General features: G+C 34.9%; 3 protein-coding genes across 3 annotated transcripts in view; 1 reads left to right on the forward strand and 2 right to left on the reverse strand.

The window, feature by feature from the left end:
* The window catches only part of elfn2b (extracellular leucine-rich repeat and fibronectin type III domain containing 2b), a 40622-nt gene extending 38829 nt beyond the window's left edge, over positions 1-1793 (reverse strand). The window contains exon 1 of the mRNA XM_077734609.1: positions 1555-1793. The gene's annotated coding sequence lies outside the window, so the exon portion shown is untranslated. The remainder of the gene's footprint in view (positions 1-1554) is intronic.
* Positions 1794-2638: 845 nt separating this feature from the next.
* Positions 2639-8333, reverse strand: LOC144208609 (uncharacterized). Its single transcript, XM_077734546.1, has 22 exons — positions 8303-8333; positions 7277-7645; positions 7068-7199; positions 6826-6972; positions 6611-6736; positions 6394-6537; positions 5915-6061; positions 5700-5846; positions 5597-5634; positions 5418-5498; positions 5275-5304; positions 5037-5199; positions 4828-4941; positions 4560-4735; positions 4301-4465; positions 4022-4225; positions 3712-3953; positions 3548-3614; positions 3345-3436; positions 3015-3174; positions 2883-2942; positions 2639-2692 (listed from the first exon to the last, which is right to left on the reverse strand). Exons 1-22 carry the CDS (start codon positions 8331-8333, stop codon positions 2639-2641), a joined length of 2889 nt encoding a protein of 962 aa, XP_077590672.1.
* Positions 8334-8898: 565 nt separating this feature from the next.
* Positions 8899-12676, forward strand: LOC144208612 (ubiquitin carboxyl-terminal hydrolase 37-like). The gene is made up of 13 exons (XM_077734549.1): positions 8899-8969; positions 9457-9535; positions 9611-9852; positions 10246-10312; positions 10559-10746; positions 10953-11084; positions 11168-11291; positions 11354-11505; positions 11604-11706; positions 11778-11854; positions 11984-12092; positions 12186-12246; positions 12345-12676. The coding sequence occupies exons 1-13, from the start codon at positions 8899-8901 to the stop codon at positions 12503-12505; spliced, it is 1566 nt and encodes a 521-aa protein (XP_077590675.1). The 3' UTR covers positions 12506-12676.
* The last annotated feature ends 371 nt before the right edge of the window (positions 12677-13047 follow it).

Raw genomic sequence — 13047 nt, forward strand, 5'->3', positions numbered from 1 at the left:
CTTCGGCAAAGACAACTACACTTGAAAATTGCTTTGGAGTTTTTATATATTTAGCATAAAGAACAATAATGGGACTGCCTTAATGATCTGGCGACCAATTCAGGGTGTCTCCCACCTATAGTTGTCAGGGATATGCTTTAGCACCCCCTGCGACCCTTGTGAGGATGAGCAAATATGGAAAATGAATGAAAGATTTATTCACACTCAATGTAAGTGCCTCGCTGTTACGGATATTTAACTCTAGTCTAAAAAAAGAAGAAAAAAAACATTACACAAGCTGAAGCTTGTTGCCTACTGCCCACCTTTTGTATAGAAACTGTATAGAATTTTCAAATTGGGTTTCCTTGTGTGTTCACTTGAGTGCAGGATTGTTTACCACGCGAGGCATCGCGGCAGACTGGTCTCACGACTCTTGTGCTTAGTGTGTTTCCATGGTTACCGGGTGTAATATTGTGAAGAGAAGCAAAGAGACACGTACATACCAACATTCTGCAATTGCTTCATGTCAATGTCAGGCTTTACGATTGTCATGAATGCTTATTGAGAGTTTTCAAATGTGTCTGGACAATGTTTATGCTGAAACTGCTAAAGGTGTGTAACCTGCTGCCATGGCTGCCATCCACCATCTGTAAGAACACTCAAGTACAGTCAAAGTGTATCTGTCTCAAGGCATTGTAAGGTCATTTTACATCATTATGTATCCTTTGCAAATATACAATATGTGTGGATTTTTAAAGTAGCCTCAGCCAAAGGTTTTACGCAATCCAATACTGGAGTTTTATCTAATGAGGGTCAATTAAATAGTTGGCAAAAGTAGATGCTCTAATGCAATTTTGGTGAATTTGACCTATGTATTTCATTTATGAATGTCCACTGTAGGCTTTAAAAGATTTGAATTGGACTAGAAATCAATTTAATTAATGCATTTACATCTTTATTGATGATGTTACAGCGTCCTGCTGTCTGCATAAGGTCTGCGACATAGTATTTCAGTGGTTTAATGAATGTTTCAGCTGATATTATCTATTGGCAACAAGAGAAATTATCAAAACAATTACATTTACAAACAGCAAACACAACATCCACATATATATTGTTTTAGTGGAGTTAGGGGGAAAGTACACTGATGCCTGACCTTAAAAAATATATATTGGCCAAGGTTAAGGGGATTGGGTAAATGATCAGTGAAAAATTGTGATGTTATGGATCAATATTCATCAAATTCTTCATCATAAGTTAGAAAATGGGCTTTCAAACTATTCCAAAAAGGGGCAAAAGTGGGTGCAGGATTGCATTCCAATCAAATAAGAGCACTTACTTTGTATTAGAAGTAATGGTGGAACAGAAACAAACAAAACAAAAAAACAACAGGAACTACAAATAGCCTTAAAGACTAGTTTAGAAGGCCCTGATTTATATGTTCAAAGTTTCTCTGGTACACTAACTAATGCATGCACAATTTGGCTTTATCTGTCATTCTGTTTGGATTACTGCAGAATAATGATGCACTGGTACTAAAATACAACAAATCATTTGATTGCAAAGTCTACTCACCTGTCAGATAGATTTGCACTTTTTCCAAAACAAATCAGATGTAGAATGCAGAGAATATAAAGAATGATAACTTGTCCCATGAAGATGATAACATATCTGACAATCGATACTGGGCGATTATGTGACTTGATGGGAGCAATGTGTTACAGGTGTGTAAAACCACCAGAGTTATGGTCGAGGTTTAAGAGCTACTAAGGCCAACATGTGATTCAGACGCTCAATAAATCAAACCCACGCTAGTTTTTTTTCAGCTCTCGTCTGACACCTAATGACCAATATTGCAAATTACACTAACCTTACTGATTTGAATAGGAAAATTAAACTGTCTCAAGGGATTCGGGATTATAATATAAAAGAATATCTACACTATTATCAAAATGTTGTTTAGTATTCCTTTTCTATTCAAATACCCTCAAAAATATATAAAACTATGGTTATTTTAATTACAAAATGTAATATTCCCTCAGAAAATTCAAATTTAGTCACCATTATTACAGCAAATACATATTTTTCATCAGAACTGCAATGCAATAATTACTTTAGCCACTCTGTGATAGACACAAATAGCACAATAGTGTCTCTTTACTGATTAAAGTTTAATCAAACTAGAATGAGACACACATACAATACTATGTGTGCGTTCATATAGCTTGCTGACATCCTCATAATAATTTCTTGGTGGATTAGCATAGTAAAACTCAAGTAATTAAAAGACTATCTTGTATCAGGCGTCATTGTAGGCAAATGTATTTAGTCTCCGCGTGATAGTGCTTTGCCTTGTCCGTTCAATTTGTCTTGTAAAGTAAGATATTCTTAGTTCAGAAAGGGAAATGTCACCTGAGGCTGGCATGTTTTACATTGTGAAGCGTGTGTTTCTTTTAGACAGGCATACTGTTGTGTTTGTAAACAAATAATGCAAAATCTGTGACTTTTCACACTAGACAACTTGACATATTTAGAAAGATAAAAATGTTTTGATGTGGTACACCTGAGGTTATTTTCTGTCTATTACATTCAGACTGTGTGAAGGAAAGGACAATTCCATTTTGGATTTTTACATAGTCTAAATTTTAAGTCTTTAACGTTATCTTCCCTCTTCAGTCTTGTCTAAATCCTCGGAAACTGATTGTACATCTCCCTGTTGAAAGAACAATGTCCATTAATTTTTAATGTACCCTCAGATAATTGTACTCCAAAATGTGCACTGGTTCTCTAATTATTAGCTAAGGAATATTGTTGAAATACGACCAGCATTCAGAGATTACAGTGCTTCTCAATTATTTTCTGAACAATCACAAAAAAAGGAAGTTCAAATATAGTATACTCACTATATCATCTTGTTTCTTGTTATATAAACATGTCAACCATTTCTTGTACTCCTCCCTAATCTGGACAGGGCAAATTTGTATAAGAAATATTGACTGTATATATTTTATTGGTAGTAATTAGTAGGGTCTAACCTCTTTGTTGAGGACACAGTGTACAATGTATAGCAAGGTTCCTTGCTGAGAGTTGAGAAGAATGAAGAGGACATGGAAGAAAAGGTTGCTTTGGTATAGTCCAATAATCCAAGCACAACCCAATATGGCAAACTGGGCCACAATTTTAAAAATAATCAACCTATATTGAAGCATGAAGTCATTATTGGCATTTTCGGATTACAATCTGTTCAATTTTAAAGATTTAATCAGATTCAAAACAAGATCGAGACTCAAAAATGCCTTATTACAGTTACCCACCACTCTGATTATTTTGAATCTTAATCAATAGCAACAAAAAATGCAACGTACCTTGTGTCTACAGATTGAGAGACATCTCTTCTCATGTCAATCAAAGTAGGTCTCAGACTCCATAAAGTAGCACAAAACAAGATTATATTGAGCTGGCAGAAAAGGCAAAGTCACCATAAATTTTAACACCACTTTTATTTCCAGTTATTTTATTTTGAACCCCACAACTATTATTAAAAAAATCAACTCTATAAGCTACTCACTGCAAGGACAGCAATGATTGGCCCTGATGCAGCCCACCTGAAGTTCTGGTTTAGCGACAACCAACAGCTGAAATTCAAGGTCATATTCTCATATATGCCTGTATAATTCTATATATAGTACTCATTAATAAAAATATATGCATATTGATGTTTTGGTGACTCACTCTTTTGTATTGGTGACTCCATATCCATCAGAATAGACCAATGCAGAGACACCCACATTCACAAATGGAACACCATAGCCAATTAAGTAGAGCAAAAGCCTAGGAAGACCATCTCTTTGGATCACCTGCACTCTGGAGAGCTTCCGAACCAGCAGGTAAAGCTGCATAGCTTCCAACAACATCCACACAAAGCTTGCAACTACTAAGAAGTGAAGAAGTCCAGCTATGACAGTGCAAGCCAGCTGTGGAAACATGAGGAGAGTTCTCATTGGTTGTTGTTGATAAGCCATCAAATATGTTGTTGGTATACCTCATCTTCAAAATATCTATCATTCCATAGCAGCAGGAGATGGGATAAAGAAAGGCTGAGACACAAATGAAAACGTGCTGTATTGTTGATTTTGGGATTCCAGCTACATAGTAGAAAGGTGAGGATGGCCAAGGCAAAGAAAAAAAGGCCAATAGTGACACAGATTCTGTTCATCCATTCTAAAAATGAATCCTCAGGTGGAGGCTGAGAAAAAAAACACCCTGTTAGTATAAAAAAAATAATGTATTTGGTTATAGTTAGCAAAAAAATGAGATATACCTCGCCAATTTGAAGGATAAGGGCAAATGTAGAGAGATGAGAGCAGCTACACACAGTGAAATTCTCATTTGAAAATGCAACCCAGCATCCATTTACTGACCATTCCATCTCTTCTTTTTTGCCTTCCCAGTATACACAAGTCACCAAACCAGATTCAGGTAATATCTAATAAAATCAAAATTAGGGAATGTGCACAAGAAGTTAGTAAACATTATATAGTGGATAATAAAAAAAGGGGATTTAAAATGAGACATGGAACCCTCTTGTGTTGAAGAGTGAAGTTAACAGGTTTGGTGAGATTGGTGTTGTTTTCTGAAGGTAAGACTGCGGTGATGACATCCGAATACATCTCCGTCTTGTTCTCAGTTTCAAAGTATTGATGACTGAGAAGACTTTCTATGCCTGTCAGTGTCATAAAGGCCACTGCAACTGAACCTGATGGATACCACAATGAAGCACAGAAAAATTATTTTCCTAAAATTGCATGAAACAGTCATAGAATTATTCAAATTGTCTTAAATTCTCACTGTTGTTCTCTTTTGCCAGACTTTTGAGGTTAATGTCCATGATGTTTTCATTCACAAAAAGCTGAGAGCCACTTTCATTAATACTCCCAGGCTCAAAAGTTTCAAGGGTAAAGGCTACACATAAGATTTGTAATAAATTAATTCCACTGCAATATTACAGAATCCATAAGGCATTCAAGTGTATATATTTTCATGCGAAAATATCTTACCTACTGCCGAACTGTTCAAAATAATTTTAGTTTTATTCTGATCTGGTGACACCATAGCACTTATGAGAAGGTCTGAAATGGCAAGAATCTTAGTTCCCATCTCTCCATCTCCTTCACTGCTCACCTTGATATTCCTGACGCGTGGTCCAACACCCGACACCTCCTTTAGCACATATTTAATGCAATTTTAGGAGTGTCCATTAAAAAATATAAGCATATATAATTGTATAACTAGTACCATAGATGCTGAAAAGCTGTTTTCTACTGTCTGGAGAGAGAGAATCAAAACATTGAGAAAGAATAAGTCATAAATATCATGAAAAGTTCTTTTTGTTCTTTAGTGTAACATTAAAAAATAAAAGATAATTTATAGGGACTGACTGGCACTGGTAAAATGATTTCTGTATTGTTTAAAAGTTGTTGGTCCATGTTGTCAAGAAATATTCTTTCTTTTGTTTGTCCCTGTAACAAATACAAATACATTAATTAATTTCACTTTCAACTATATATCTCATTTAATTAATTGGATTTTGCTGTGTTTACATTAAAATATTACTCACTGTTTCAGGGTGTATCTCATTGAGAATATCCTGTAGGCCTGTGGGTTTATAGAAAATTATTAAAAATAAATATATACTGCATTATAGTGTATTTTAGACATACTTTTACAAAAAGAGACTCCAGTAATCCATATAATCCCAGTTGATGGGTAAAAACTATCTGGACAGGAACAATAGAATGTCCCAAGTGCATTGGTACAGATGGTTTGATAACCACATATACCCGGCATCTCATTACACTCATTAATATCTACACAAAGACAAAAAAAATGCAATTAAAAAGATTTATACAAAAGATTTGACAAATGGTACACATACCTGAGCAAGGATTGGCATAGCTTGCAATCACTTCTGGGTTATTCAGATTATATCCATTGAAGCAGCTACAAATATATGAGCCGATTGAGTTTGTGCAGTTAGAAACTGGACCACAGACTGTTGCATCTTCATTACACTCATCAATATCTGAGGAGCAGAAATTACAACATTTTTCAGTTACTATAAATACTGCCTGATTATCTGGTTAAAAAAAAACAACTACATAGTAACTACATGGTCTTGTTGTACCAATGGTGTGGCAAGGTTCTCCCTAAAAATGACAATATACACCCTTTTGAAAAGTATATATATTGAAATATTGTATTTTTACAACTTGAGGAGTTTATGTCCATACTTTTTCACCTAAAATGAGTGCTTAAAGGTTCTTACCCATCAATTAAAGTGCTATTTAAAGTGCTCTTTACCTGATCTTCTATTGGATGGTGTTTCTCTTTAATAATAACAAATTAAAGGATTACCAAGACAGTTGTTTTGGTCATTGGGTGACTGGTCTGGATTAGTTGGAGAGAAACCCACTTGGCATTCACAGGTATAAAGACCAGGTATGTTGCTGCATTCAGAGTGAGGACCACACAGCATGGGATCCATACATTCATCAATATCTGACAAGGTAACAAGCAGAGATGGGGGTGAAATTTCCCTGATTCCCACACAATAATAATAATAAGAACATACCTTGGCAAATTGGAATGGTGTCATTCACATTTTGGTAACCATCATTACATTGACATTCAAAACTTCCCGCTGTATTCACGCATTCCCCATCATCACCACATGGGTTTGTAAGACACTCATCAATATCTTTCAGGTGACAAAAATAAACATTAAAAAATAAGATTAGCCTGTAAGGCATAACATTAATTGGTATTAGTCCACAATGAGAACAGTACCTGTGCATTCATTTTCTTTTCCAGGGGGCCGTTCTTGGTTTGTAACATTGAATCCAAGTAGACAACTACAAGTGTATGCTCCAACTGTGTTGTTACAATCAGAATTAGGGCCGCAAACAGTTGGATTTGTTGTACACTCGTCGATATCTATTTAGAAAGATGTAGAAAAGGTATGAAAACGTCAACTTAGCATTTTACTGTACTCAAAAGTAGCGATGGGGTGTTTAGATGCATGTATTTACCAGTACAGCCATACGAAATATTTGTTGGCAGATGATCTGGGAGTATTTCATACCCAGTTACACAAGTACACCCTCCATCAGGATTACATTGTGCAAGTGGTCCGCAAGAATCATTTCTACACAAAAAATGGTCTTAAAAGACACATATAAAAGTCATCAAATGACAAAAATATAGAATTAAGTTACTCATATATTATGTGGGTTCTTACAGGTAACAAATCCAGAATTGGCAACTGCGTGAGCTGTCGGTTTATGGATGTAAAATTCTCCTGGACAGAGCACCACTTCCATTGTTATTGCATAATTACTACAAGCTCCATTATTGGAATATGCCGATCCTGTTGTGGCTGTATCAGATTCCTCGGTAGGATATCCAAATGACAAATAAATAGGTAAGGAAAAACTACCACGAGGTCCTGATAGGCAGGCTGTAATTATTCTGTCTCCACCAATCCCAGTAAAGCGGGACCACTGATTTGTAAGGTGACTGTCATCATGTGAGTAGCCAGGAAATGAAGAAGATGTAAAGGCTGTATTGCGATAGGATTCAGTAACATTGATGTAGTTGTTACAGGACCCTGCATGAGAAGGTATTTAGATATTATTATGGGTGCATGTCATTATTTTGTGAGTAAAGTAAGTATAGAATAGTATAAAAAGTATTAGTAGTAAATAATAAAAAAGAATGAAGTACTTTTCCACCTACCACGAGGATAGGCAGAATGTCCAATGATGAAGAATGATCCTTGGAGAAAGAAAAAGATTATAAAGAAATAATACACCAACTTTTAGTGGGAGAATTATTATGTGCACTTTTTAATTGACACAGTAAGAGATATGTATAAAAATGGCTAAATGTTACAATGTTTTTAAAAAATTGGTCTTGTAAAATACAAAAAAAAAAATGAAACAAAACTTCATTATATTGCAGAGCTATTCATAAGAAAAAAAACAACTAAATCCTTAATATTATTGTTTTTTGGGGGGCATTTGTTTTTTAAAGACATTTACAGAGAACATACACACTCCTGGAATTAAATTGTCCTCATTACTATACATAATGAGGAAACATTGTTTTAAATGATTATTGTCACTGAAGTATTGTTTTGCAATGTTTCATTTTGTTCTGCATTTTCATACCACAAACCCACACAGTTAATGGAGTAGTTAATTCATATTGTTATCCTAAAGTTTCTAAAAGTAGTAGAAATAACATTTTTTATGAATAAACTTACCCAGGAGAAGTCTTAGGACGCAGTATTTCATGATGACAAGAAAACATGCATGCAAATCTCCTCAACTCAAAGTTGTGTTCTCAATGTCTTGCCTTAAATGCAAAAAACTATGCAAATGTACTGTTTCTGTTTGGGATTTAAGAAAGGCAAGTTAGAGGCCAGATATAAAGAGTAGGATTGGGTAGTATATATATTAACACCATTCTTCTACACAATAATGACAACAATGATGACAAGTGGTACAAAAAACAGATGTTTATTTGATAATACCATGGTTATGTTGATTTTTATTGATAGTTTTAGTTAACTGCATCTAATATTTTGCCATACTCATTTCCTTCTAGATTTTAAATCCATGTAACATTTCCTCCTGATGCAAATGATGTATGAGCTCTGATGTTTTAAAAATACCATGATGTCATTTATGACCAGTACTCATATGACAAAACTGAGAGCATTATGTAATTCCCTCCCTCAGAATGCACTAAGAATCTAGAAACAATTGTACGAAAGACTGTCACCTCAACCTTTGTGTTCATTTATGTGAACACAGCATGTGCAGTCAATATGCACATCAATGGCTATGATTTACAAAGATGGTTCAGAAGAATGTGCCCAATGTCCAAGTGGATGCACATGACAGCAAGGACACAATATCATCCAAGAGGTGATCTAATTATACATTTTTATCTTGAATTTCTCATGAAAAAGGCTTAAATATCACCGTTTTATAGTGGTTTTATAAAATCTCTTGGTATAAATGACCCAAGCCTTAAGTTTGACCTTTGACTGTTCACCGAATACAGACCAATTTCTAAAATGAGTAAAAAGGTGCATTACTTTTCAATTTATCTTGGTCTACAGTGCTGCCAGTCAATGTGCTGTCGCTCCCTCCAACATTAAGAAGGAAAATATCAGATGGTGGAACCAACTCTTGGGCTTTCAAAAGGTATTTTCTACAGAAAAAAACTCATTTGTACTTTTCCGAGGAAAATAACATACCTGTGAAACCTACCAATAAATGCATCTGTCTCTTTAAGACGCAGCAAAACATCCAAAAATATGAAAACTACAGGTAAATGTGATTTATTTTGAATTTTTAACTAATCATGGCATTCTAATATGACAAAAACATGGCTTTTTTTTGGTTGTAGTTCAAATGGCTCGGACGTAAAACCTGCCATAAGACCACAACACAAGTGTAAGATATTTCGGTGTTGGCCGTGCTGCATGGTCAGTTTGATTAATCATATTATTGTCATATTGTTGTCATTCTGTGATTAAGCATTATTGTTTTTATTGTAACAGAAATACAGTGTATTTCCTGAAACACACAGCCCTCAACAGCAGAGGCAGACTGACTCCTCATTGAACATGGTGAAAGAGAGTGAAAGCCTCTTAGTGAAAAAGAAAGTACTACATGTGTCCTTTCAAGAAAATAACAAAACCGCAGGTGTCCTATGTCACCCAGACCTGGAACAGGAAAATACTAATTGGGGGGCAAAAGAAAATACAACCGACATCCAAAAACCTACTGAGGAAAAAAGCAAGTAAGTCTGACACAATTTCATTAAATTGAAATGTAAGTTTTAGAAAAAAATGGATAAAATGTGGACATTTTGGTCAGAAATGTAAAGAATTCATGTTCATATCCTGAAAAAAGAATGGGAAGGTTTAGAATTTTGTGTTCCATAGGAAATGAATGGGAATTTTTTTTTTTTTTAATTTCTGGGAAAAAATCCATCCATTTGCAAGGCATTTTTGGGGGAAATTTCAGAATAGTAAAAGTATGTATAGTGAGTACAGAAGTGAATAGGTGAGGAAAATAAGATTAAGATGAAGCACATTAAATGCAATGCTACAATAAGAAAACAAAGTGTGATATGACTGAAGGTGATAAGGTGTTAGAAACAATGCTCACAAAAAGGCTTTTTCATCAACAGGGATATTGTTCAAGGTGACCTCACTCCCACGAACAAAAAGAAGTTAAATTGGTTGTGGTGGCTCAAGGTAAGTTTAATATTGGGTCACAAATATAAATTGAATCCAACTCTTGATGACAAATGTCATGTGTTTATACATCCATGTTTAATAAGTGTAATTCTGATTAAATATCAAACCTGAGGATCTGTTTATCCAGCATAACCCTTCAATCCAGCAGAAGATAGTCAAAATCTGTCCCTCTAGTAGAGTGGCCACTGAGTGGGTGAAATTTTAGCCTCACGTGGGTTAATCCACTTTTATTTCTTGCCATAGAGATGTCAAGTGGCCCCAAAATCGATGGAACTGTGCAATTTAAGACAGAACTGCACCTCTTCTAACCCAGACAGCACTGTGGGGCTCGATTGCCTTGCAAGTTGTAAAAAAGGGAAGAAAAAATACAATGAATGGATTGCATCTTCATCCATTAATTCCCCCAGTCTTAAGCGGTTCAAATTACTTGGGTAAGTCTTCAATATCCGTATTAAACTCCACCTAGAAACATCCCTCTAATATTAGACAGCTATTTTCATTCATATAGATAGTATTATAGTTTTTTTTATCTTAATAGTCCATAACTTTATCACTATTAGTGATTAAAAAAAACTTTACATATAGGTGACTTGGGGTAAAATAACACAAAATGGCTATTTTCTATTTTGTGCATTAGGTTTCCTAACCCAGCACAAATCTGCTACATGAATGCCAGCCTTCAAAGCCTTCTGACTTTGGAGGATTTTGTTGAAGATATCAGCTCTCAGAAATCCATCTGGAGTTTAAATCCTGATGCTACACTAATAAGGTCACGTATCAAAACTCATACTTTCTATTTGATTCTTATGACATACTCACAACTCAAACAAATATGTTTTTTTCCCTTTCTAGGTCATTCATGAACATCCGAGCATGTCACAGTTCGAGTAATATTCATAAAAAAATCAACTGCCTTTATTCATTTAAGAACACCGTATCCCTCTTAGTGCCAGAGTTTCAAGATTTCTGCCAAAAAGTAAAGTTATATCAGATGCTTTTTCCAGATTGAAGTATTTATCTGTACTTGTATATTTGCAGGATGCCCATGAATTCCTGACTTCTGTACTTAATCAAATAAGAAATCTAAACACAGTACAGCAGAATCTGGCTATCAAAATGGGAAATACTTATAAGTGTCCTGTGGAAGAACATTTTGTATTCAAGATGCAGAACATTAGGATGTGTTTAAGGTACCACTACAAAAACAACCAACTTCTTCCAAACACCATAAAAATATTCTTTTTCAATGTATTCCTAATAAACTAACTTTTTTCTTTATATTCTTTAGCTGTAACTATAAATTTACAAGAGAAGAAGAATTTACAAACCTGTCTTTAGATCTGCTACCTGGTTTTGGAACAGTGAAAGAAATGCTTCACAATTATTTGAAGGTAAACCAAGACAACACTAAATAAAATACCCCAAAACTTGTCATCTAATTGTGTCTTTGTGTTTTGTTCAGAAGACACAAGTGGAGTATAAATGTGAGTGTGGTTCTACTACATCATTGCAGTGCTGTTCCTTTATTAGCCTCCCAAGGTGAGACACATTTTATCCACCTTAGAATGACTTTAGATCTGAATCTCTGACATCCCATAACTGATACATATGTACATCATTCTATCTATCACACTACTTAATTTGATTCTTCTATACCCCCCCAAACAGAGTGCTGGTCTTGCACCTGAAGCGCTTTGTGTTTTTTTCAGTGTTTGGGTCGCTAAAGATCCAGTGGCCTGTACAAATTTCCAAGAACCTAGTGCTTCCATCAAAACAGGTAAAGTTATATTTTTAAAAACAACAAATCAGAGACCATAATGATACAGGAGTTACATTTCATATACATTTATATATGATTGATTCTTCACAGGGTTATACCGGCTATAATTTGGTGAGCATCATCAATCATAGTGGCTTTACAACGAGCAGTGGTAGGAAAATTATGCTTGTTTTGTTTTTACTTTAAAAAATTAACACCATTTAGCTCTTATACACGGTATAAATGGAGTAATATTCAATTTTTGTTTAGGACATTATATCAGTGATGGAGTGGCTCCAGCTATGGAAGATAATGATCTAAAAGATCGCTGGTTTACCTACAATGACTTAGATGTCCAAGAAACAAGTTTGGCCTCTGTATGCGAGAAGCGGCAAACTACTGCTTATGTCCTTTTTTACAGAAGGCTTTAGTAGAGGGTTCTGTTGCCCAATACTGTAGTAGTGACAGGTACTCTGATCCTTTGGGAGACAAAAGACGAGTAGCCAAATGAGACGGCTATAATGTCAATGAATGGCTTGTGATCTCACAAGTTGGGTATCCACACAGCTCTCCCGCAGCTTGATTCCAAAGCTCTCACTTTATATGGAGGTCAGTCAAGTCCTTTTCTTGAAAATAGCAGTAATTTATCTCAATTTTTTTAAAGTGGTGAGCTATTCTTAGACATAAGTGCATTACTTTTTGTCTCTGCTGTACAGAAAAAAATCTTTGAGAAATAAGCAATGCAACAACAACAAAATATTCCATTCATTTTTAGGCATTAAAGTGATAAAACAGATATTTGCATTGAACCACTTAAATAAATCAGTAGAGATGCTCACTATGTATATATTTTAAGCAGAATCATGAAGTGGAACGTTCTGATTCCTATTTGCAATTGTTTTAACCTTTTCACTGTAGTTAAAATAGAGTCCAGATTAACTTCGGTCTTTTTTAATTGCCACATTTCAATCAT

The sequence above is a fragment of the Stigmatopora nigra genome, chromosome 15 (assembly GCF_051989575.1).
Source record: "Stigmatopora nigra isolate UIUO_SnigA chromosome 15, RoL_Snig_1.1, whole genome shotgun sequence".
In the NCBI taxonomy this organism is placed as follows: Eukaryota; Metazoa; Chordata; class Actinopteri; order Syngnathiformes; family Syngnathidae; genus Stigmatopora; species Stigmatopora nigra.

Bases quoted from the DNA above. Each gene is read 5' to 3' on its own strand.
- LOC144208609 (XM_077734546.1), bottom strand. From the start codon at position 8,333: ATGAAATACTGCGTCCTAAGACTTCTCCTGG. The intron at 3,954-4,021 runs GTATACCAACAA...ATGTTTCCACAG, and splicing joins ATAGATATTTTGAAGATGAG to CTGGCTTGCACTGTCATAGC. The intron at 3,615-3,711 runs GTGAGTCACCAA...CTTGAATTTCAG, and splicing joins GGAGTCACCAATACAAAAGA to CTGTTGGTTGTCGCTAAACC.
- LOC144208612 (XM_077734549.1), top strand. From the start codon at position 8,899: ATGGTTCAGAAGAATGTGCCCAATGTCCAAGTGGATGCACATGACAGC. The intron at 9,536-9,610 runs GTCAGTTTGATT...TTATTGTAACAG, and splicing joins GGTGTTGGCCGTGCTGCATG to AAATACAGTGTATTTCCTGA. The intron at 11,707-11,777 runs GTAAACCAAGAC...TGTTTTGTTCAG, and splicing joins TGCTTCACAATTATTTGAAG to AAGACACAAGTGGAGTATAA.